The 22,896-nt window shown below is 48.5% G+C and overlaps 1 protein-coding gene across 1 annotated transcript in view; it reads right to left on the reverse strand.

The window, feature by feature from the left end:
* pdzph1 (PDZ and pleckstrin homology domains 1) overlaps positions 1 to 22,896 on the reverse strand; it is a 136,367-nt gene that overhangs the window by 100,953 nt on the left and 12,518 nt on the right. The window contains exons 3-4 of the mRNA XM_072516385.1: positions 8,273 to 10,969; positions 5,518 to 5,715 (exon numbers count right to left, since the gene is read on the reverse strand). Coding sequence (XP_072372486.1) covers positions 5,518 to 5,715; positions 8,273 to 10,969 — 2,895 coding nt within the window. The remainder of the gene's footprint in view (positions 1 to 5,517; positions 5,716 to 8,272; positions 10,970 to 22,896) is intronic.

The following is a 22,896-nucleotide window of genomic DNA, read 5'->3' on the forward strand; positions in this document are numbered from 1 at the left end:
TCTGATCTATCTATGCCCCTCATAATTTTATACATCTCAATTATGTCCCCTTTCAGTCTCTGTTGCTCCAAGGAAAACAATCCAAGTCTGTCCAATCTTCTCGACTAGAACTCTCTAGCCCAGGCAACATCCTGGTAAATCTCCTCTGCACCCTCTCCAGTGCTATCACATCCCTCCTATAATATGGATTCCAGAACTGCACACAATATTCTTTGCAAGGTAAAGTTACCATAGTCCCAGATGACCACAGGCTGCTTTCCCCTGAGAGGGGTTGATCTGACTGGTGGTGATTTAACCTGAGGCTCACCACACCTTGGGCTAGGGGCAAGGTTGAGAATGTGGGCCTTCATGAATAACAATACTTTAGCTGTGGCTTAACCAATATTTTATACAGTTCCAGCAAAACCTCCCTGCTCTTAAACACTATGTCTTCAATAATAAAGTATATCAGATGCCTTCTTAACCACTGTATCCACCTGCTCTGCTGCCTTCAGTGACCGGTGTACATACACTCCAAGATCCCTCTGATCCTCGGTGCTTCCCAGGGTCCTGCTGTTTATCATGTCTTCTCTTGCCTTGTTCGTCCTGACCAAATGTCTCACCTCACACTTATCCGCATTTGCCACTGATCAGCCCATCTGGCCAGCCCATCTATATTCTCCTGTAATGGAAGGCTATCCTCACTATTTACCACCTCACCAATCATCTGCAAACTTACTGATCGACCCTCCTACATTCATATCTAAATCATTTTTAAAAAACACAAACAGCAAGAACCCCAACACGGATCCCTGTGTGACCCCATGGACGCAGGTTTCCAGTCACAAAAACACCCCTTGACCATCATCCTCTGCTTCCTGCCGCTCGGCCAATTGTGGATCCAACTTGCCAAATTTCCTTGGATCCCATGGGCTCTTGCCTTCACTATCAGTCTCCCATGTGGGACCTTATCAAACGCTTTGCTGAAGTCCAAGGAGACTACATCAAATGCATATTATTATTATATTATTTCCCTCATCTACACATCTGGTCACCTCTTCAAAAAATTCAATCAAGTTGGTCAGATATGACCTCCCCTTAACAAAACCATGCTGACTGTTCTTGATTAATTCCTGCCTCTCCAAATGCATATTAATTCTGTCTCTGAGAATTGCTTATAATAATTTCCCCAACTATTCCCCAACCTAACTGAGGTTAGACTGACTGGTCTGTAGTTTCCTGGTTATCACTGCTTCCCTTCTTGAATAATGCTGCCATATTGGCTAGCGTCCAGTCGTCCGGCACCTCTCCTGGGGCCAGAGACAAATTGAAAATTATTGCCATGTCCCTACTATTTCCTCCCTTGTCTCACTCAGCAGCCTGGAATACATTTCATCTGGCCTTGGAGATTTGTCTACTTTTAAGCCTGTCAGACCACTCAGAACCTCCTCTCTGTCTACATATATCTATCGTCCTTCTCCCTGATTTCTATACCCACACTACCCCTCTGACGAGTGAACACTGACAAAAAGTACTCATTTAGAACCCTACCTACATCCCCAGCTCCACACACAAATTACCACTGTGGTCTTTAATGGACCCGACTCTTTCCCCAGTTATTCTTTTACTCTTAATGCACTTGTAAAACAACTATGGATTTTCCTTTATTTTACCTGCCAGTATCCTTTCATGTTCCCTTTTTGCTCTGTTTATTTCCTTTTTAAGTTCCCTCTTGCACATTCTATTCACCTCTAGGGCTTCTGCTGTTTTGAGTCCTTGATATCTGCCAAAAGCCTTCCTTTTTCTCCTTATCCAATGCTGTATATCCCTCATTATCCAGGGTTCATTGGATTTGTTGGTCCAACACTTTTTCTTTGTTGGAACATGTTGGCCCTGTACTCTCCCTATTTCCTTCTTGAATGTGTCCCACTGTTCTGTCACAGATTTACCTAAAAGTGGCTGCTCCCAGGTCACTCTCGCCAAATCTAATCTGATCTTATTAAAGTTTGCCTTCCCTCAGTTGACCTCAGGCCCATCATTGTCTTTTTCCATAATAATCTTGAATCTCATGGAGTTATGATCACTGTCTACAAAATGTTTCCCCACTGATACTTCAACCACTTGCCTAGCTTTGTTACTGAAAATTAAGTACAGGACCACCCCTCTCTTGTAGGTCCATCCACGTACTGGCTTAAAAAGTTCTCCTGGATGCATTAAGAATTGTACTCCCTCTAAACCTTTCACACTATGGCTACCCCAGTTAATATTGGGGGAGTTAAAATCCCCAACTATCACTAACCTGTTACTTTTACACTTCTTTGAAATATGCCTACATATCTGCTCTTCTATTTCTCTTGGTCTCTTAGGGGGCCTATAGAACACTCCCAGCAATGTGATTGCTCCATTTTGGTTTTAAGTTCTACCCATATGTCTTCGGTTGAAGAGCCTTCTAAGATGCCGTCCCTCCTTAATTGATGGTGTAATTGATTCGCTGATCAAAATAGCAACACCTCCTCTTCTTTTACCTCCTTCCCTATCTCACATGAAGATTCTGTATCCTGGAATATTGAGCTGTCAATCTTGCCCCTCTCTCAACCATGTCTCTGTGTACGCAATGGCATCATTTAGCCATGTTTTAATTTGTGTCCTTAATTCATCTGCCTTGTTCGTCAGACTCCTCACATTAAAATACCATCCAATCTTGCCAAGCTCCCTTGTGCCTTAACTGGTCTAGACATTCTATGCCTTCCTGACTCACTTGCTGTCTCCTTTAATTTTGGTTGTGCATCTATCCCTAACCTTCTCTCAGGATCCCAGGCCCATGCCAAGTTAGTTTAAACCCTCCCCAACAGCACTAGTAAACCTCCTTGCAAGGACACTGGTTCCATTTGGGTTCAGTGCAGTCTGCCTTGTACAGGACCCACTGTCTGCAAAAATGGTCCCAAAGTCCAAGAAATCTAAAGCCCTCCCCCTTGCACCATTTCCCAGCCACACATTCATCTGGACTAACCTCCTGTTTCCATACTCACCAGCATGAGGCACCAGAAAAAAATCGATAGGTTATTACCTTCTGGGTCCTGTTTTTTAATCTACTTCTTAGCTACCTATCATCCCGTTCTCTGCCTACGTCGTTGGTACCAATTGTGTCACAATATCTATTTGTTTGCCCTCCCTCTTCAGCATGCCCTGCAGCCATTCAGTGATATCCCTGATCCTGGCACCAGGGAGGCAACATACAATCCTGGAGTTTCATTTGCAGCCACAGAAATGCCGGTCTGTCCCCCTTACAATTGAGTCCTCTACCACTACAACCTTGCCATTCGTACTCTCTTTGTGCAGTAGACTCACCCGTGCTGCCTTGATGTTTGCTCCCACACACAGGCATCTTCCCCAACAGTATCCAAACAGTATATGTCAGAAAAAGGGATGGCCACAGGTAACTCCTGCACTGCCTGCCTTCCTCTACTCTACCTGGTGGTCACCCATGCCCTCTCTGCCTGTTCAGTCTTCACCTACGGTGTGACCACCTCACTGAATGTGCTATCCACGACCTGCTCGGCATCGCGGATGCTCCATAGTGAATCCACTCTCAGCTACAGCTCCGAAATGCAGTTAGCCAGTAGCTGCAGTTGGACACACTTCCTGCAACATGGTCACCAGGGATAACTGGAGCTTCCATAATTTGCCACATAATACAGGAGGAGCATATACTGGTGCAAGCTCTCCCGACATGACTACCCATAAGTCCCTTATTTACTTCCTTTTAACAAAAGATTAAGCAATATAAGAATACTATTTACTTACCTCCCTTACATTAACTTTACTTCCTTTACACTACTTTGTTTATTTATATTACTTTAATATAATGACCCTGACTTACACTTATTTGTGTTGTTTCTCAGTTATTCCCCTCCTCCAAAAAAATGACAACACTATTATACTCACGACTGTTTCACTGTGACACTGCCTGCAAAGTCAGTGAGAACAGGAATCCAGCCTTGGTATTTATAAAACCCAGCTGTGCTTGGCTATTGTCCGGACTGAGCTCCGCACCCAGTCTTTTCAGTTCACCTTCTCCCACTTTCACTTGAACTCCCTGTTTCCTCCCTTCCCTTCCCTTCCACCCCCCGCCCCCAACTCCAAAAGTTAATGCTCGCCTAGTCTGTGATGCCCACATTTTAAAAAAGTCTGGGGCGACTCCATGCTGGAGCCTATAGTGCCAGCCTCATGTTAACATGTAACTCAGAATAAGATTGCAACAGAGGGCCAACTCTGGTAAGGCAAAATGCCTGGCCTGCTCAAAATGTTCCATTTGCCATGGGACCCACAGATCGATGTCAGCTCACTGCCATGGAAATTATGGATCGGATGCCTGGATTCTGTGTTGTTCCTTGTGTCTTAATAACACTCGTAGTCTTGAAGTTGAAGTAGATGCTTTATTGTGAGTTTGTTTTCTCTTCAGTGCTTAACTTTAAGTTACATTTGAGCTTCCTGTCTGTCTTGCTACCAGCTCCCGTTCCTGTGAAGTGTGTCCTGACTTGCTGTTCGTGTATTTTTATACCTCCCGTGCTCCCTCTAGTGCTTGCTCAGTTGTATTGCATCTACACAGATATACAATCACCACAGATTCAGCCATTTATTTTCAGTAATGAGCACAAGTTATGGATTCTTATATTGTAAGAAAGGTCAAAACATCCCTTTCAAAGGATTGCAGTAAAAACATAAACAAAACAATTTGAATGAGCACCAAGTTCGGTGTGATCCACAGCTTATTCCTATTGTACACATTGCTGCAAATATGTGACTGTTTGGAATGGGTCTAACACTTCCGGTGGGATATGTTCTTCTCAGGGGTGGGTTGGGGCGGGGGACGGAGAAGATTTTGGCTTTATACAGTAGTGTAAAGTGGATAGCGGTGAAGCGAAAACTGTTATACATCTCTCTCAACTTTTATTTAAGGGAGAGATATAAAACACACTGTTGATTCGTCATCACCCATTTTACACCACAGCACTGTTAAAATTACTGTCTTGATGTCAAACAGCTTTTTTCTTAAACCAGCCTCCTGGCCTTTTGAAGCCTGATACTTTTTGCTAGTTTTTCATTCTTCTCTTTTCTCCTCATATCCCGCATCGCTAAGCTATCATTATCATTAAAGTAACTCCTGTTCTTGAATTACTTTACAGGTGCCCCAAATGATTTTCCTGTGTTTGTGTCTATCCCTCCCATACTGCCCTTGTTCTAGTTCCTTTTAACTGTTGCCGTTCTATATCTTTCAGTTCTGATAAAGGGCCTACATCTGGAAGGTTCGCTTGTCAATTGTCTCCACGAATGTTGCCTAAACGATGAGTGCTTCCGATGTTTTATGTTTTTGTTTTTATATGGTGTACTTATGTTAAAAAGGTAGCTAGCCAGCGAGTAAATATTTCAGGAGGTTTTGAAAAGCAGAGCCCGAGGAAGGGTGGAGATACTGAAACCTCCAAGTCCTATGTTTTCCCATTTTAATTCCATCCTTTCATGCCCCTCCTCACTTCTTACCTGAGTCCTGATTACTGGTAACTGAATTTCCCCCAGCTGAGTTGCAATGCTTGGTCTCCTTAAACTGTTTACGTCTCTTTGCCCAGTGGTCAGATCCTTCTGTTGAAGCAATTACCTTGCAACCCTCATTGGCTTTCCCATCTTTTTGCATAGGATCAGTGGGCAGCTGCAGAAGACAACTTGCTTCAGCCTCCAGATCTAGTCATGTCAGAAACCATATTAATGATGTTACCATGATGTCTTCAACTTTTAACCTTTACATTCAGAATCTATATTTTGTTTATCTTATAATAAATACATTTATACACTTACAGAAAATGAATGACAGTAGTTCACATTTAAATTATACCTTGGAACTGAAAACTTGTGTTCTGTCATGAGTATGAAAACAATAACATGGTACTTCCATTGTAACATTATTTGTATTACCATGACTTCCAGGAGAAGATTGTTAAACCTCCTTTATTACTGGGCAAGACTGATTGGCGCAGAACTTCATGTAATCTGCTCTGTGACAAGTTCAGCTCAGCTGATTTTTCCAGATTGGGTCAGGATTTCTTCTACCATGAGGGCTATTTATGCATTTAACATGTTTATAAGTAACAGGTTTACAATTCTACTCTGCTTGGCGCAGAAGGGGCGGGTTTCTCCCCTACCCGGCGGGGCGAGCCATACCTGCACCGAGGAGTGGCGTGAACCACTCCGGGTTCGGGCCACCCGGAAGGTGCGGAATCCTCCGCACCTTCAGGGGCTAGACCGGCGCCAGCTGGGTTGGCGCCACGCCAGCCGGTGGCGAAGGGCTTGGCGCTGCGCCGACCGGCGGCGAATGGCTTGGCGCTGCGCCAACCAGTGGCGAAGGGCCTCCGACAGCCGGCGCGAGTTGCCACATGCGCAGGAGCGTATTTTACACCGGCGGGATCCGCCGGAAACAGGCGGCCACTCGGCCCATCGCGGGCCGGAGAATCACCGGGGGGGGCTGCTGCCAACGGCCCCCGGCCAGCGCGGCACGATTCCCGCCCCCGCCGAAAAACCGTGCCGGAGAATCTGGCAGCCGGCATCGGGCGGGATTCACGCCGTCCCCTGCCGATTCTCCGGCCCGGCGGGGGTTCGGAGAATCCCGCCCAAGAAATCTGGCCAGGATCAAAATTGGAGAGGGAATCATTCCTAGCTGCTCTTTCACACCCTGTAGTGGCCTGGAACAGAGCACCATCGGGAAGGATTATTTCCAGCAGCCGCACTATTTTGCTGTAATATTAGCATTGATCTGGATGTAGGTCACCTGTTTCTTTGTAATCTTGACTGCTTGTACATAGAATCGTTAAATTTACAAAGCAGAAGGAGGCCATTCGGCCCATCGTGTCTGCACCGACCGTTTGGAAAGCCCACACCTCCACCCTATCCACGTAACCCAGTAACCCCAGCTAACCTTTTGTTTTGGACACTAAGGGCAATTTATCATGGCCAATCCACCTAACTTGCACATCTTTGGACTGTGGGAGGAAACCAGAGCACCCGGAGGAAACCCACGCAGACACAGGGAGGTCACGTGCAGACTCTGCACAGACAGTGACCCAAGCCGGGAATTGTACCTGGGACCATGGAGCTGTGCTAACCATTGTGCTACCATGCTGCCCATGTTAATGCGGAATTGATCCACAGAAAGAAAATAAAGAAGGATAAATATCACTAAATTTGCTCTCCTCATAGCATTATGTGTATTTATTGTTTGTAAGAATATACCGCAAGAAACTTCAGAGAGTCGTGAACACAGCCCAGTCCATCACACAAACCTGCCTCCCATCCACTGACTCCATTTACACCTCCCGCTGCCTGGGGAAAGTGGGCAGCATAATCAAAGACCCCTCCCACCCGGCTTACTCACTCTTCCAACTTCTTCCATCGGGCAGGAGATACAAAAGTCTGAGAACACGAATGAACAGACTCAAAAACAGCTTCTTCCCCACTGTTACCAGACTCCTAAATGACCTTCTTATGGACTGAACTCATTAACACTACACCCTGTATGCTTCATCCGATGCCAGTGCTTATGTAGTTACATTGTATACCTTGTGTTGCCCTGTTATGTATTTTCTTTTATTTCCGTTTCTTTTCATGTACTTAATGATCTGTTGAGCTGCTCGCAGAAAAATACTTTTCACTGTACCTTGATACACGTGACAGTAATCCAATCCATTCCAATATTATAGGAATAATTTAACCATACTTTAAAAATGTTTTTAGAGTACCCAATTAATTTTTTCCAATTAGCCTGGCCAATCCACCTGCATCTCTTTGGGTTGTTTGGGCGAAACCCACGCAAACACGGGGAGAATGTGCAAATGCCACACGGAAAGTGACCCAGAGCCATGATCGAACCTGGGATTTCGACGCTGTGAGGCAGTAGTACTAACCATTATGCCACCGTGCTGCCCTAATGTAACCCAGGCGCTGGAATGTGGCGACTAGGGGCTTTTCACAGTAACTTCATTTGAAGCCCACTTGTGACACTAAGCGATTTTCATTTCATTTCATACTTTCTCAAATCTTTGGGTTCCAGGATGTCTAAAATCACTATTGTGCCAAAAATCAGCCGTTTACCTTGTTAAAGAATTCCAACATCATTGGCAAAGCAACTCTGCACTGGAGCCTAGAAAATGATTTTGCCTTTGTTTTATTACTTGTGTTTTATTTAATTTCATTTTATATGAGTGATTCTTCTCTAATTTGGATGACTATTATTTCTCGTCAATCGTACCTTGCTGCCATTTTTGTTTCTCAGTGCACTCTGCCTTCTGGCAATTTGCTTCCACTTCTTTCTGATTTTCACTGGATCTCGTATTGCTTGGCTGTTCTGTATCCTCCAGTGGACAGTTGGCTGTCATGGGTTTGCACTCCCCATCCACATCTCTGTTCACTGTTTCCTGTTCTTCCACACAATTCTGAGTGTTGTCATTTTGGTCAGTACAACATTCCATGTAATTATCTTGCTTGTTCTGTTCATTGGCAAATTGAGCATTTGTTGGTTCGCTATGTAAGTCTTTAGGAAGATTGCTCCCTTCATCATTGCTCCTTGAGGAATCTGCATTCTCAAAATCATCCATCATTGTGGTAAGGAACCGATGTGACAGATGTTTAGGTGCAAGGAAAGTATGAGCATGCCCCACAGTGTCTGAGGGACTACAGTCTGGTTCATCATTAGGCATTTCTGCTGCATTTGATTCACTGAGCAGTGCCCCTTCCTCATTAAATTCACCAAATGCAGAGCAATGTTGTGAAACATCAGCATTTCCAGCCATACAGCTGTTATTTTGAATAATTAACCTTTGATCGAGAACCCCTGTCAGTAATGTTGTCACTGACTGTCTTCTCTTCTTGAATTCGGTGTTTTTACCTGCTGTCTTTTTTGAAACACTATCGTCCAACTCAGAAATGGTATCCAAGCCACCTGCTAATTCTGCTGTTAAATTACATGCCTGGCTCGTTACATGGCCACTTGTTGAGCTTGGTGAAGATGGAGTGACTTGAATCTGAAATTGTTCAGTTCTTTGTGCCGTGTCCTCAGCTAATTCACTGCGATAGTCACTATCTAAAGTCTCTTCGTCAAAACCACTTTCTGTAAAATCACCTTGCTCCTGCGGCTCATCAACTTGCCATGAATCTATGTCTTTATTAGTAAAAATGTTCAGACCTTCCTCAGAGAATGTGGTTTGATGTGAGCACAAATCTGTCCTAAAAATGTCACTATTTCCACTAAATTCTGATTGAGAACTTGGATCCAGACAAAACAGATTATCAATGCTGTCTTCAGGTTCAAATCTAAATGAACCAGGATTGTCATCGGCTAGCATACTGGGACTTGTTGCTGGGGATTTCCTGGGACTCAGTGTGCCTGATGAAGACCAGTGATTGATTCTACTCCAGTCATGGAAATCCTTACAGTGTCCTCTGCCCTGGCTGTTGTATTCCTTAAAACACATACAACTCTTAACATCTTCAACAGAGACTCTCTCTGGTTTACCTTGTTTCCTGGGAAGTGTCTGTATGAAGAAAGGCGGAAGAGGAGTAAGTGAAGAATGTTGCTGCCCTTGGTACAAGAGGTTTGGAATTTCCTTCCATTCCATCCGGAATGCAACATTGATAGTATCCACTTCTGGGTATGTTTTCCTCCTTCTTCCTAGTTGTTTCTGATAATCACTTTGTGCAGATGGGCTGTTTATATCATCCATGCTTTTTATTCTGAACTTTCTAACACTTTTTCCAAATTCATCTTTTGGAGGACTTGTCCCTCGTGATGCGGGAAGTTCCTCTGATGCTTGGAATCTGAGGTCACATTCAGATAAATGTGTCCAAATGCCCACAGTGGAATCGTGTCTACTATCTGTGTTAAAGGATTCGGATCTTGAATTTGAAGGTGAACTTTCCATCATTTCATTCAGGTCTGAGGAATGATGTCCCTCAGAACCTGCTGACGTAATAGGTGAGTTATCAGACTCACTGCCGTGGTTTGACTGGATTGAACGTTTGCCTTCAGGAGTCATAGTGAATGGTTCCATATCTTCACAGTCATCTGCAAAGTCCTCAGGAGGTGGAATATTCAAAAAGCATTCTGTATCTCGACTTTGATTGGACGCGTGTTCTTCAGAGTGGAAACTGAAGTCTGACAGTCCTTTTGATTCTGGGGAACCACGGGAATATAAGATTTTATCATTGTTATGTTTCTTTTCATATGGGGAATTTTCATAAAAGTTTTGTTTATATATTGAAATATTATCCCTGTAGCTGAAGTTATTTTTCCCAGGTACGCTCACGTCTGTATCATTTGTTGTTGTATTAAGTTTCAGCCACGAATTTCTATCAGTTTGTCGCTTGACATGAATTCCATTGTTTAAAGGTGCAGAGCAAGGCAAGAACGAACCATGCCTTTGATGTGTTGACCAGTCATCCTCATCTAATACACTTCCTTTGTTTCCTATCACAAAAGTAGCTCCATCGCCAGAAAATGAAATATTTTTGATTTCCACTTCAACGCTCGATAAATTGCATTTCACCTTGGCAGAAAGCCCCTGCTCTGTGTTATCAGCTTTTGCTTTTTGTGCCGGTTGCTGATGTTGCAAAGTAATTCTGCTCGATTCCATTATTGCTGGATCTAACCGTGAACGTTCTATTGTTACAGTTATTATCTCTGCTGAAGCTTGTTTAATCAATGTTTGAAAGATGATTTTGTCCTTTGCAGTGTATATTTTGTAGTCTGATACATTTTGTTGCATTTTGGATTTGAATGCACCTTGACAGTTTTCTCTGCTATCATCATCGCTGCTTTCCTCAGATGACAGTGTTACTCCACTCTCTGGTGGAGCAGCTTTATTTTTTCTGGCAGAGTTCATGGATGTTTCGTCTTCTACCTTTTCAATGTTGCCATTCTGACAATCAGGCTGAATGGGCAAACTGCTTCCTTAAAGGAAAATGTATACTCCATTAATGTCAAGGTCATATAAAAGACAGGTTAAAATGTGTCATTAGAAAGTGTGCAACAGGTAAAGCCATTGTGCCAATCAACCTCACTTGAATAACAAACAAAGAACACTACTTAAATATTTAATTTTCATATTGCATACTATTATTACCTCTGTCCCATCCATCTAATCGTTTGAGGGAAGGTTCTATATAAATAGAGTTCGACTCTCAAAAGGTAATGAAACAAATTTTGTAATATCTTTACTCCTTATGTTTCTGCTTCTTGAATCTGACAACCTCATTGAGTCCAGTGATGTATTTAATCATTTCAATCTATGTTAAACCCAATAACTTTCAACACCATTTCCAACAAAATATTTGTCCAGCTTCTCCTTGAAACAATCAATCAATCGATCTTAGTCATTTGTGGTGGTCTTGTGTCAAGTGCTCCATTATTCTTCTAATCCTTACTCTACATTCACTTTTCCCATAGGATGATATTTAGTTGGGAAGTTGGGGACACAGATGGGGAAAAGGGGAATGTTCTCTAATTGATGGGATATGCCCGCATGGATCTGTACTGGAGACTCTTTTCCACCATATATTCGATGAAGGAATAGAAAGTAGTAGATCCAAGTTTGCAGTTAAGTTAGGAGGCACAGTATAGTGTGTAGATAGGAGCTGTAAGATACAAAGGAATATAGATTGACAAAATGAATGAGTGAAACTGGGAAATGGAGGTAAACATACAAATTAAGAGCAGGAGAAGACAATTCGGCCCTTCGAGCCTGGTCACCAATCAATAAGATCGTCGCTGATCTGATTGTGGCCTCAATTCCACATTCCGCCTACCCCTGATAATCTTTTTTTAAATATGCATTTGTTACAAACATATATAAAAAAGACCAATAACATACACAACAACATATTCAATAACCTAGTTTGTACAATTTTCTCCATTTTAAACCCCACCCTCCTCCCTCCCCCACGACAAACAATTCCTCAAACACTGTCATGAATAACCCCCACCCTGCCTCAAAGCCCTCCTCCAACCCTTTCAACTCAAATTTGATGTTTTCCAACCGTAGAAAGCCACACAGGTCTCCCAGCCAGGCTGCCACCCCCAGTGGGGTATCCGCCCTCCAATTTAACAATTAGAGAGGCGAAGTCCACAACATCAGCCCCCCTCCCCTCCATCAGCTCCGGCATGTCCAATACCACAAAGATCATGACCATTGGGTCCGACTTGAACTCCATCCCTACAATTTTGGGCAACGTCCCAAACACCACTTCCCCCAGTACTGTTCCAGCTTCTCTCAGCCCCAGAACATGTTCGCCGTCCCCTGCCCGCATTTCTCGCACTCGTCCGCCACCCCATAAATAAACACATTCATCCTTGCTGAGTCATATGCACCCTGTATACACTCTTGAACTGAATAAAGAACAAAGATAACACAGAACAATACAGCACAGGACAGGTCTTTGGCCCTCCAAGCCTGTACCGGTCATGATACCAAACTTGGCCAAAACCCTCAGCACTTCCTTGTGCCGTATCACTCTATACCCATCCTATCCATGTATGTTTGAACGTCGTTAATGTATCTGCTTCCACAATCTGTCCTGGCAATGCGTTCCAGGCACTCACCACCCTCTGTGTAAAAACGTTGCATCGCACATCTCCTCTAAACTTTTCCCCAAGGACCTTAAACTTATGCCCCCTGGTGACTGACCCCTCCACCCTGGGAAAGAGTGTCTGCCCATCTACTCCCTCATAATCTTGTAGATCTCTATCAGGTCACCCTTCAACCTCCGTCGTTCTAATGAAAACAGTCTGAGTCTATTCAGCCTCTCCGCATAGTTAACACCAGGTAACATCAAGCTCATCCGTGTGCAGGAGGTGGTAGCATTCACCCTGCGCATCGCTTCACACCACAGACACCAATCTATTTCCACCTCCAGCTCCTCCTCCAATTTGCACTTGATTCTCGTCATTTGCGCCGCCCCCCCACCCTCCCCAAACCACAAATATATATCCAAATCCCACCCTCACCCGACTCATCCGGGAACAGCAGTAAGATATACCCCAGCAACCTGGGAAACATCCTCCACTCCTTCATTACATTGTCCCGCACCTGCATGTACCTAAATTCACTCCCCATCGGCAACTCAAATCTCTCCCGCAGCTATTCCAATCCCGCAAACCGTCCCTCCAGATACAAGTTCCTCACCCTCTCCAGACCTGCCTTACTCCACCTCCCGCACATCCCATCCATCTGCCCTGGCTTAAACCTGTAATTCCTGCAGAGTGCTGTCAACACCGACATCCCTTCCAATTTGAAATGCCTCCTCAGCTGATTCCACACCTTGACCATCGATTGTACCACCTGGCTCTCTGTGTACTTCTCCGGAGCAAACGGCAGTGGAGCCGTCACCTCAAGCCGAATCCTCTACAGGACTCCTCCTCCATCCTAACCCATTCTGCATCCCCCACCCCCACCCCACACCTTCGCCCCACCTTCTCCACGTTCGCTGCCCAATAATAATGTAGCAGGTTCGGGAGCATGAACCCCCCCTTCTGCCTCTGTCTCTGTAGTAGGGCCCTCTTTACCCTCGGTCCCTTCCCCGCTCATACTCTGAGATCATCATCACCAATTTCCGCAAGAAGGCCTTCGGGAGAAAGATCGGGAGGGCTTAGAAAACAAACAGAAACTTTAGTCACACATTCATTTTCACGACTTGCACCCTCCCTGCCAGAGTCAGGTGCAATGTGTCCCATCTCTTGAAATCCCCCCTAATCTCCTCCACCAACGTTGTCAAATTCCACTTGTGCATCGTAGCCCAGTCCCTCGTCACCTGGATCCCCAAATACCTGAACCCTTCCCCAGCCACCTGAAATGGCAGCACCCTTAAGTTGATCCTCAGCCTCGCCACATTCACCGGAAACATCTCGCTCCTCCCAAAGTTCAACTTATACCCCGAGAAGCTCCCAAACCCCTCCAATATTCCTATAATCCACCCATACTCTCCAGCAGGCCTGACACAAACAACAACAGATCGTCCGCATACAACGACACCCGATGTGCTCTACTCCCCCTCACAATCCCCTGCAACTCTACTGACCCGCTGCGAGCCATCGCCAAGGGCAAATAACAACGGCGACAGTGGACACTCCTGTCTCGTACCTCTGTAGAGCCCAAAGCTTTGTGAGCTAATCCCATTAGTGACCACACATGTCACCGGAGCTGTATGCAACAAATGCACCCACACCACGAACTTCGGCCCAAACCCAAACCTACCCAAGGTCTCAAATAAGTACCTCCACTCCACCCGATCAAAGGCCTTCTCTGCATCCATGGCGACAACAACCACCGGCACCTGCCCCCTTAACAGTGTCAGTACCGCATTCAACAACCTCCTGACATTACTGGAGAGCTGCCTGCCCTTTTACAAAACCCGTTTGGTCTTCCACCACTACCCCTGGTACACATCCCTCCATCCTTCCCACCATCAACTTAGCCAGCACCTTCACGTCAATGTTCAACAATGAAATGGGCCTATACGACCCACACTCCAGCGGATCCTTCTTTTATGGGATTACTGTAATCGACGCCTGGGTCAGTGTCACTGGTAGCTCCCCCTTCTTCAGTGCCTCATTAAACATCCCCAACAGTTGCCATGCCAGCTCTGTTACTGATGGCATATAAAACTCTGCCGGAAAGCCATCTGGCCCAGGAGCCTTCCCTGACTTCATCCCCTAGTACTATCAATCAACTCCCTCAGACCCAGCGGCTCCTCCAATACTTGTTTCCTCTCTTCCTCCAAACTTGGGAACTCCAAGCAATCCAGGAACCATCCCAGGTCCCCTTCCTCTCCACCTGGCACTGTTCTATATAACTTCTCTTAGTATCCCCGAAACACCTCATTTATCTCTCCCGGCTCTGCCACTACCTCCCCCGTCTCCATTCTTACTTTTAAGATTTCCGGGGTTGCAGCCTGCCTCCGCAGCTGATGGGCCAACATGCTACTCATCTTCTCCCCATCTTCGAATGTGGCGACGAGGGGCTATTCACAGTAACTTCATTTGAAGCCTACTTGTGACAATAAGCGATTTTCATTTCATTTCATTTCATTTATTTTACCCCCCTCACCCTCCTTAACTGCCCCACTGCCTTCCCCGTCATCAACCTATCAAACTGCCTCTGTAACCTCTTCCTCTCCACCAACAGTTCTTTAGGGGGGGCCCCCGCGTAACTCCTGTCCACCTCGACTATCTCATCCAACAGCCGTCCATACGCCTCCCTCCATCTCCTGTCCCCATGCGCCATAAATAAGATAATATCCCCTTGGACCACCACCTTTAACACCTCCCAAACTGGCCACTGACACCTCCCCGTTCTGATTGATTTCCACGTACTCCACGATCGCCGACCTCACCTTTTCACAGAATCCCTTGGTTCTCCATCCCGCTGCGCCACATTTTCATTTCACCCCGCAGGCAGGATGCTCCGTTACGCTGGCCGGTCAATGGGGTTTCCCATTGTGGGCCAGCCCCACGCTGTTGGGAAATCCCCGGGCTGCCGGCAAAACAGAGCATCCCGCCGGCGGAGAATCCAGCTTCTTATCTGTCAACAGACTTGAATCTAGCCTCCATCCTGGCCTCTGCACCCACCCTTCACTAAGCCTCACTTCCAGCCAATGCGGCGCATGATCGGATATTATGATTCCCGCATACTCCGCGCCCCACCACCCCCAACCGCACCGCCCGGCTCACCACAAATGAATGAATTCTCATGTATCCCTTATACATGTTCGAGAAGGAGTATTCCCCCCCCCCCCCGCCGCCCCCCCCCCCCCCCCCCCCCGCCGGCCCCCCCGCCCCCCCCCCCCCCGCCGGCCCCCCGCCCTCCCCCCCCGCCCTCCCGGGTTCTTAAACCTCCACGGGTCAAACCCATGAACCCTCCCAGCTCTTTGCCATTTTAAACCTTCCCATTGACTTAGGGCTCGACCCTCCACCCTCGGTTCCATCACGCAATTAAAATCTCCACCCTTAATTCGTCGGTGCCAATCCAGATTCGGGATCGCTCCCAGCAAATCTCTCACAAACTTCACATCATCCCAATTTGGCGCACATACATTAACTAACACCACCGACGTCCCTTCCAACACCCCGCTGACTATTACGTATCTCCCCACCGGGTCCCGTACTTCCTTAGCTCCCACAAACCCCATTTTCTCATTCAGCAAAATGGGCACCCCCCCTACCTCCCAACTTCGAATCAAACCTCACGTGGAATACCTGTCCTACCCATCCCTTCCTGAGCCTAACCGGGTCCTTCACTCGGAGGTGCAGCTCCAGTTGGAAGATCACCTCCGCTTTCAGGCTCTTCAAGTGCGCAAAGACCGGGGATCTCTTAATCAGCCCGTTTAGCCCCTGAACGTTTCACATTACAATTCTTAACGGAGGCTTATGCCCCGACTCCCCTCTGTCATCTGTTATTGTCCGCCTCCGGCTCTGCCTCCGCTAATACCACCCTATATCGGGCCCATCCAAGATGGCCCCCCTCTTCGTCCATGACCACACTCAGTCTTCAACTCTGCCATGACGCAAATCCCTCTCTGCCCCTCCCCCCATCTGGCCACCCCTCTTGATCTCCTCCCCCACTTCACCTCCGTTCACCAACATTACTTGCCAGTGTGGCAGCTGCCGCTCGAAGGCCCTCCTGCGCGGCCCCCCCCCCCCACACCCTCCCCACCCCCTGTCCGCAGTGAAAAGAACAACTAAAGTCGCAAGCCACCCTCTCCAAAAGGACACCATGTGGGGGGGGGGCGAGCAATTACCCCCCGGTACAAACTTATAAACTTGTAACTCTGCAAAATACAATATACAGTAAGCCCCCCCACCCTCTGGCAACATACATCAACTATACCCTCCAACCTTTACAGATGCAGCTCCTCCACACTCACACCAACTTTCAGTTCTCCCCCAGTTTATGGTCTCTTATCAAGTTATTTCCCTCTTCTTGCATTTCAAAATAATACTTCTGGCCATCAAATGTGACCCACAGTTTCACAGGGTACAGCACCCCAAACCGAATTTTCTTTCGGTACTGCACTGCCATGGCTCTGTTGAATCCTGTGTGCCTCTTCGCCAGCTTCGCCCCAATACCAGCCTCCCCCGTACCAGCCTTCCCAAACAGGCGCCGGAATGTGGCGACTAGGGGCTTTTCACAGTAACTTCATTGAAGCCTACTCGTGACAATAAGCGATTTTCATTTCATTTCATTTCATATCTTGGTATATTTGGACCCAGTTCTCCTTCCATTCGCAGTCTCGTTTCTCCCTGGCCCATTGCAAGATCCTTTCCTTCTCCAAGAATTTGTGCACCTGCCCAATCACTGCCCGTGGCGGCTCCCCTGTTCCCGGCCTCTCTCTTAAGGACTTATGGGTCCTGATCACCCCTGGGACCTTGGCCAGCATTCCCTGCTCCACCAGCCCGGTCAACATCTTTAACACATATTTTGTGGCACTTGTCCCTTTCACGTCCTTAGGCATGATCCTGCCACTGGCCCTATTTTCTTGCTCTCCACCTTCACCCTCAACGACTTACACAGCTCCCCCAGGGCCCGCCCCTCAACCTCTAGGGACACAATCCGGTCGCTCTGGTTGGAGACCACCGTCTCCATCTCCCGCAACTTCACCATTGTGCCTGAAGACACTTTTCCACTTGGTCCATCGACCCTCACAGAGGTGCTACTGCTCTCTTGATGGCCTTTGACCAGTCGGCATGCATCTTCTTCCTCTGCTGCTGAAATTCATCTATGTAGAAGCCATCAACTGCTCCATCTGGACCTTTTCCAGTCAAGAATCTATCTACCTTATTCGCCCATACGAATCCCATAATACTCCTGCTTACCCGTTTAAAAAAAGCCTTGGGGATTAGTATGGGCAGGCACTGGAACACAAACAGGAACCTCGGGAGAACCGTCATCTTGATCGACTGCACCCTCCCCACCAGGGAGAGTGGCAGCATATCCCATCTCTTGAAGTCCTCCTCCATCTGCTCCACCAACCGTGTCAAATTGAGCTTGTGCAGGGCCCCCAGCTCCTAGCTACCTGGATCCCTAGGTATCGGAAGCTCCTCTCCGCCCTCTTCAGCGGTAGCTCGTCTACCCCCCTTCTCTGGTCCCCCGCATGCACCACAAAGAGCTCACTCTTCCTCACGTTGAGGGTGTTTTTGGAGGGTAGCAGGGACAGGGGGTGGCTGGCGCTGCTGAGTCTATGTGGCTATTATTGGGCAGCTAATGTAGCGATGATCCGTAAGTGGGTAATGGAGGGAGAGGGGGCAGCGTGGAAGAGGCTAGAGGTAGCGTCTTGTGTAGGTACGAGTCTGGGGGCGCTGGTGACGGCACGTTCCGCTTCCGCCGACAAGGTACAGCACGAGTCAGGTGGTGGCGGCGACTCTGAAGATCTGTGCGCAGTGGGGGCGACATAGGGGTGAGGTGGGGGCCTCGGTCTGGTCCCCGATACGAGAGAACCACAGGATAGTTCCGGGTAGGATGGATGGGGGGTTTCTGAGCTGGCATCGGGCTGGGATTAAAAGAATGGGGGACCTATTCATCGATGGGACTTTTGCGAGCCTAGGGGCGCTAGAGGAGAAATTTGGGCTACCTCCCGGGAATGCTTTTAGGTACATGCAAGTGAGGGTGTTTGTGAGACGGCATGTGAGGGAATTTCCGCTGCTCCCAGCACAAATGATTCAGGACAGGGTGATTTCGGGTGTATGGGTTGCAGAAGGCAAGGTCTCGGCGATCTATCAGGCGCTGCAGGAGGCCTCTGAGGCCTCGGTGGAGGAGTTAAAGGGTAAGTGGGAGGAGGAGCTGGGGGAGGAGCAGGATGAAGATCTGTGGGCTGATGACCTGAGTAGGGTTAATTCTTCCTCCTCCTGCGCCAGGCTCAGCCTAATACAGTTCAAAGTTGTCCATAGGGCGCATATAACAGGGGCGAGGATGAGTAGGTTCTTTGGGGTGGAGGACAGGTGTGTGAGGTGCTCGGGGAGCCCAGCAAATCACGCCCACATGTTCTGGGCATGCCCGGCGCTGGAGAGGTTCTGGAGGGGCTTTGCGAGGACTATGTACAAAGTGGTGAACACCCGGGTCAAGCCGAGCTGGGGGTTAGCATTATTTGGGGTATCGGATGAGCCGGGAGTGCAGGAGCCGAAAGAGCCCGGTGTTCTGACCTTTGCGTCCCTGGTAGCCCGGCGAAGGATCTTGCTATTGTGGATGCGAAGCCCCCCAGTGTGGAAGCTTGGATTAACGATATGGCAGGGTTCATCAAATTGCAAAGGATAAAGTTTGCCTTGCGAGTGTGCAGGGGGTGTTCCTCGGCGGTGGCAACCGTTCCTAGACTTTCTCGCGGAATGTTAGGTGGAGGTCAACAGCAGCAATGACCCTGACTCTACTGCTATCCGAGAAAGAGAGCTGCAAAGCTTCAGGACCATCTGACTCAGGAGAAAAAAACATTTATTCTCGGCTCTGTCTTAAATGTGAGGTCCTTTATTTTCAAACTGTGTCCCCTAATCCTAAAAGTGAAGCGGGTTCATCCACTTTACGGTCAAGAAAGCCAAATTGCAATGTTTCCTTAATAGTGAGAAACAAGGAGCTGTGGGGAAGCAAAGAGATTTGAGTTTCCAGGTGCATAAGTCCTTAGAAGCTAGTGCACAAGAACAAATAACAAAGAAAAGTAGAGCACGGGAACAGGCCCTTCGGCCCTCCAAGCCTGCGCTGACATGCTGCCCGTCTAACCTACAACCTTCTACACTTCTGGGGTCGGTATCCCTCTATTCCCATCCTATTCGTGTATTTGTCAAGACGCCCATTAAACGGGCAACATTTTCCGACCCCCCGCCGGGTCGGAGAATCGCCAGGGGCTGGCGTGAATCCCGCCCCAGCCCCCGCTGAATCTCCGGTGCCGGAGACTTTGGCAACCGGCGGGAATCGCGCCGCGCCGGTTGGCGGGCCCCCCCGTTCGATTCTCCGGCCCGGATGGGCCGAAGTCCCGCCGATAAATTGCCTGTCCTGCCGGCGTAAATTAAATCACCTACCTTACCGACGGGACCAGGCGGCGTGGGCGGGCTCCGGGGTCCTGACGGGGGGCGATCTGACCCCGGGGGGGTGCCCCCACGGTGGCCTGGCCCGCGATCGGGGCCCACCGATCCGCGGGCGGGCCTGTGCCGTTGGGGCACTCTTTCCCTTCCGCCTCCGCCACGGTCTCCACCATGGCGGAGGCGGAAGAGACTCCCTCCACTGCGCATGCGTGGGAAACTGTCAGCAGCCGCTGATGCTCCCGCGCATGCGCCGCCCAGATATGTCATTTCCGCGCCAGCTGGCGGGGCACCAAAGGCCTTTTCCGCCAACTGGCGGGGCGGAAATTCCTCCGGCGTCGGCCTAGCCCCTCAATGTTGGGGCTCGGCCCCCAAAGATGCGGAGCATTCCGCACCTTTGGGGCAGCGCGATGCCCGTCTGATTTGCGCCGTTTTGGGCGCCAGTCGGCGGACATCGCGCCGTTTCCGGAGAATTTCGCCCAACATCACTATTGTACATGCTTCCACCACCTCCTTCAGCAGCGAGTTCTAGGCACCCACTACCCTCCGTGTAAAAAAACCTCCCTCGCCCATGTAAAATTTTCCCCATCGCACTTAAACCTTAGTCCCCTAGTATTTGACTCGTCCACCCTGGGAGAAAGCTTCTGACTACCCACTCTGTGCATGCCCCTCATAAATTTGCAGACGTCTATCAGGTCGCCTCTCAATCTCCATCATTCCAGTGAGAACAAACTGAGTTTATCCAACCTCTCCTCATAGCTAATGCCCTCCAAACTAGGCAACATACTGGTAAACCTCTTCTGTACTTTCTCCAAAGACTCCACATCCTTCTGGTATTGTGGCGACCAGAATTGAACACAAGTGTGGCCTAACTAACTAAGAAGTAATCACCATTTTAAAAGTCAGGAATTGACGCACCAGTTGTATAGAGCCTTGGCAGATACAACCTGGAATACAGAGTTCAGTTCTGGGCATCTCAGATTTTACAGCTGGTATAGAGCTGATTCACCAGAATGATACCCAGGCCAAAATATGAAAACAGCTGTTTTGGCAAGGTTTGAATGCCTTTAATTTAGATGTTGAGAGATGACCTAACAATGACAAAGGATAGATGCAAATACATTATGTATTTTTCTCTGGTGGAGGGACTTCGAACAGGCAGGCCATGCCAGCATCGCCCACATCCCAAGAATGAATCAAATAAAAAAAGTTCTACTAATCTCTCTGATCAGTCTCCCTTCTTATCTTTTTTAATGCTCCTAAATATATTAGAATCTGGTATATCTATTTTCAGATATGTTAATTCAAAACTCATCTGGTGCAACAAAGTAGAGGTCCAGGGTATTTTAACACCTAGGTTCCCAGGTGGGAAGCATGGACATTTGTGTGTTGTGGTACCCTCAATAACGATGCTTAGAGTGTAAGCAGTAAAGAAGGCTTTAATAGACTAAGAACTAGACTAGAGCCGAGACGTGTGCTAACTGCTGCACTGCCCACAAGGCGGCCGCTTATATATGGCTCCCAGAAGGGCGGAGCCTGAGGTGCAGTTCCCCAGGGTTCCAAGCCCGGTCTTAAAGGGGACATCACCTTACATGATGACAAGGGTACAGTGTTACAGTAACCGTTCATCACATTCACCCCGTTTAAAAAAAAGTCCGGCGGGGTTGAAGTGCCGTCATAGGTCCAGCCGTCTCGGTGGCCTTATCGTCCTCATCGACCTACTCAGTTCGGGCGGAGGTGCGGCGGTTGGTGGTGCGGCGGATACGGACGTCCTGGTTGAGGGTACATCCGGGAGCACAGTGGTCGGAGCTTCGGTCTGGGTCGGGGCAGGGGAACAGGGCGCAGGCAGAATAGGCGGGGCCGGGGGTAGCGGTGCCGGCGCCGGCGGGGTGTGTAAAGGGGGAGCGCTAGGGGTGGTGCACATTAGGTACTCACCAACGGGGGGTGGGGCCGGGAGGGGGTGTGTTGTAGTGGGTGCCGGGTCCTGCAGGGGAGCGGCGCGGGAAGGGGCGTCTGTAGTGGGGGATCCAGCGGGTGCCAGATCCCGGAGGGAAACCGTATCTTGCCTGCCGTCGGGGTACTCGACGTAGGCGTAACTGGGGATGGCGTGGAGCAGTCGGACCTTTTCAACTAGGGGGTCCATTTTATGGCTCCTCGCGTGCCTCCGGAGAAGAACAGGTCCCGGAGCCGTCAGCCAAGTTGGAAGCGAGACCCCGGAGGTAGACTTCCTGGGGAAGACAAACAATCGGTTGTGAGGGGTCTCTTTCGTGGCTGTGCAGAGGAGTGACCTAATGGAATGTAGGGCATCGGGCAGGACCTCCTGCCAGCGGGTAGTTGGGAGACTTCTCGACCGTAGGGCCAGAAGGACAGCCTTCCACACTGTCGCGTTCTCCCTTTCCACTTGCCTGTTTCCCCGCGGGTTATAACTGGTCGTTCTGCTCGAGGCGATGCCTTTGCTGAGCAGATACTGGCGCAGTTCATCGCTCATGAACGATGTACCCCGGTCGCTGTGGATATAAGCGGGGAAACCGAACAGAGTGAAGATGCTGTGCAGTGCCTTAATCACGGTGGCTGAGGTCATGTCGGGGCAGGGAATGGCGAATGGGAAACGGGAGAACTCATCGATAACGGTGAGGAAATAGGAATTACGATTGGTGGATGGGAGGGGCCCCTTGAAGTCCACGCTCAGTCGCTCAAAGGGCCCCGAGGCCTTCACGAGCCGAACCTTGTCTGGTCGGTAGAAGTGCGGTTTGCACTCCGCACAGCTCTGGTAGGCCCTGATCATGGCCTTGACCTCCTTGGTTGAGTAAGGTAGGTTGCGGGAC

The sequence above is a fragment of the Scyliorhinus torazame genome, chromosome 9 (genome assembly GCF_047496885.1).
Source record: "Scyliorhinus torazame isolate Kashiwa2021f chromosome 9, sScyTor2.1, whole genome shotgun sequence".
NCBI classification, from domain to species: domain Eukaryota; kingdom Metazoa; phylum Chordata; class Chondrichthyes; order Carcharhiniformes; family Scyliorhinidae; genus Scyliorhinus; species Scyliorhinus torazame.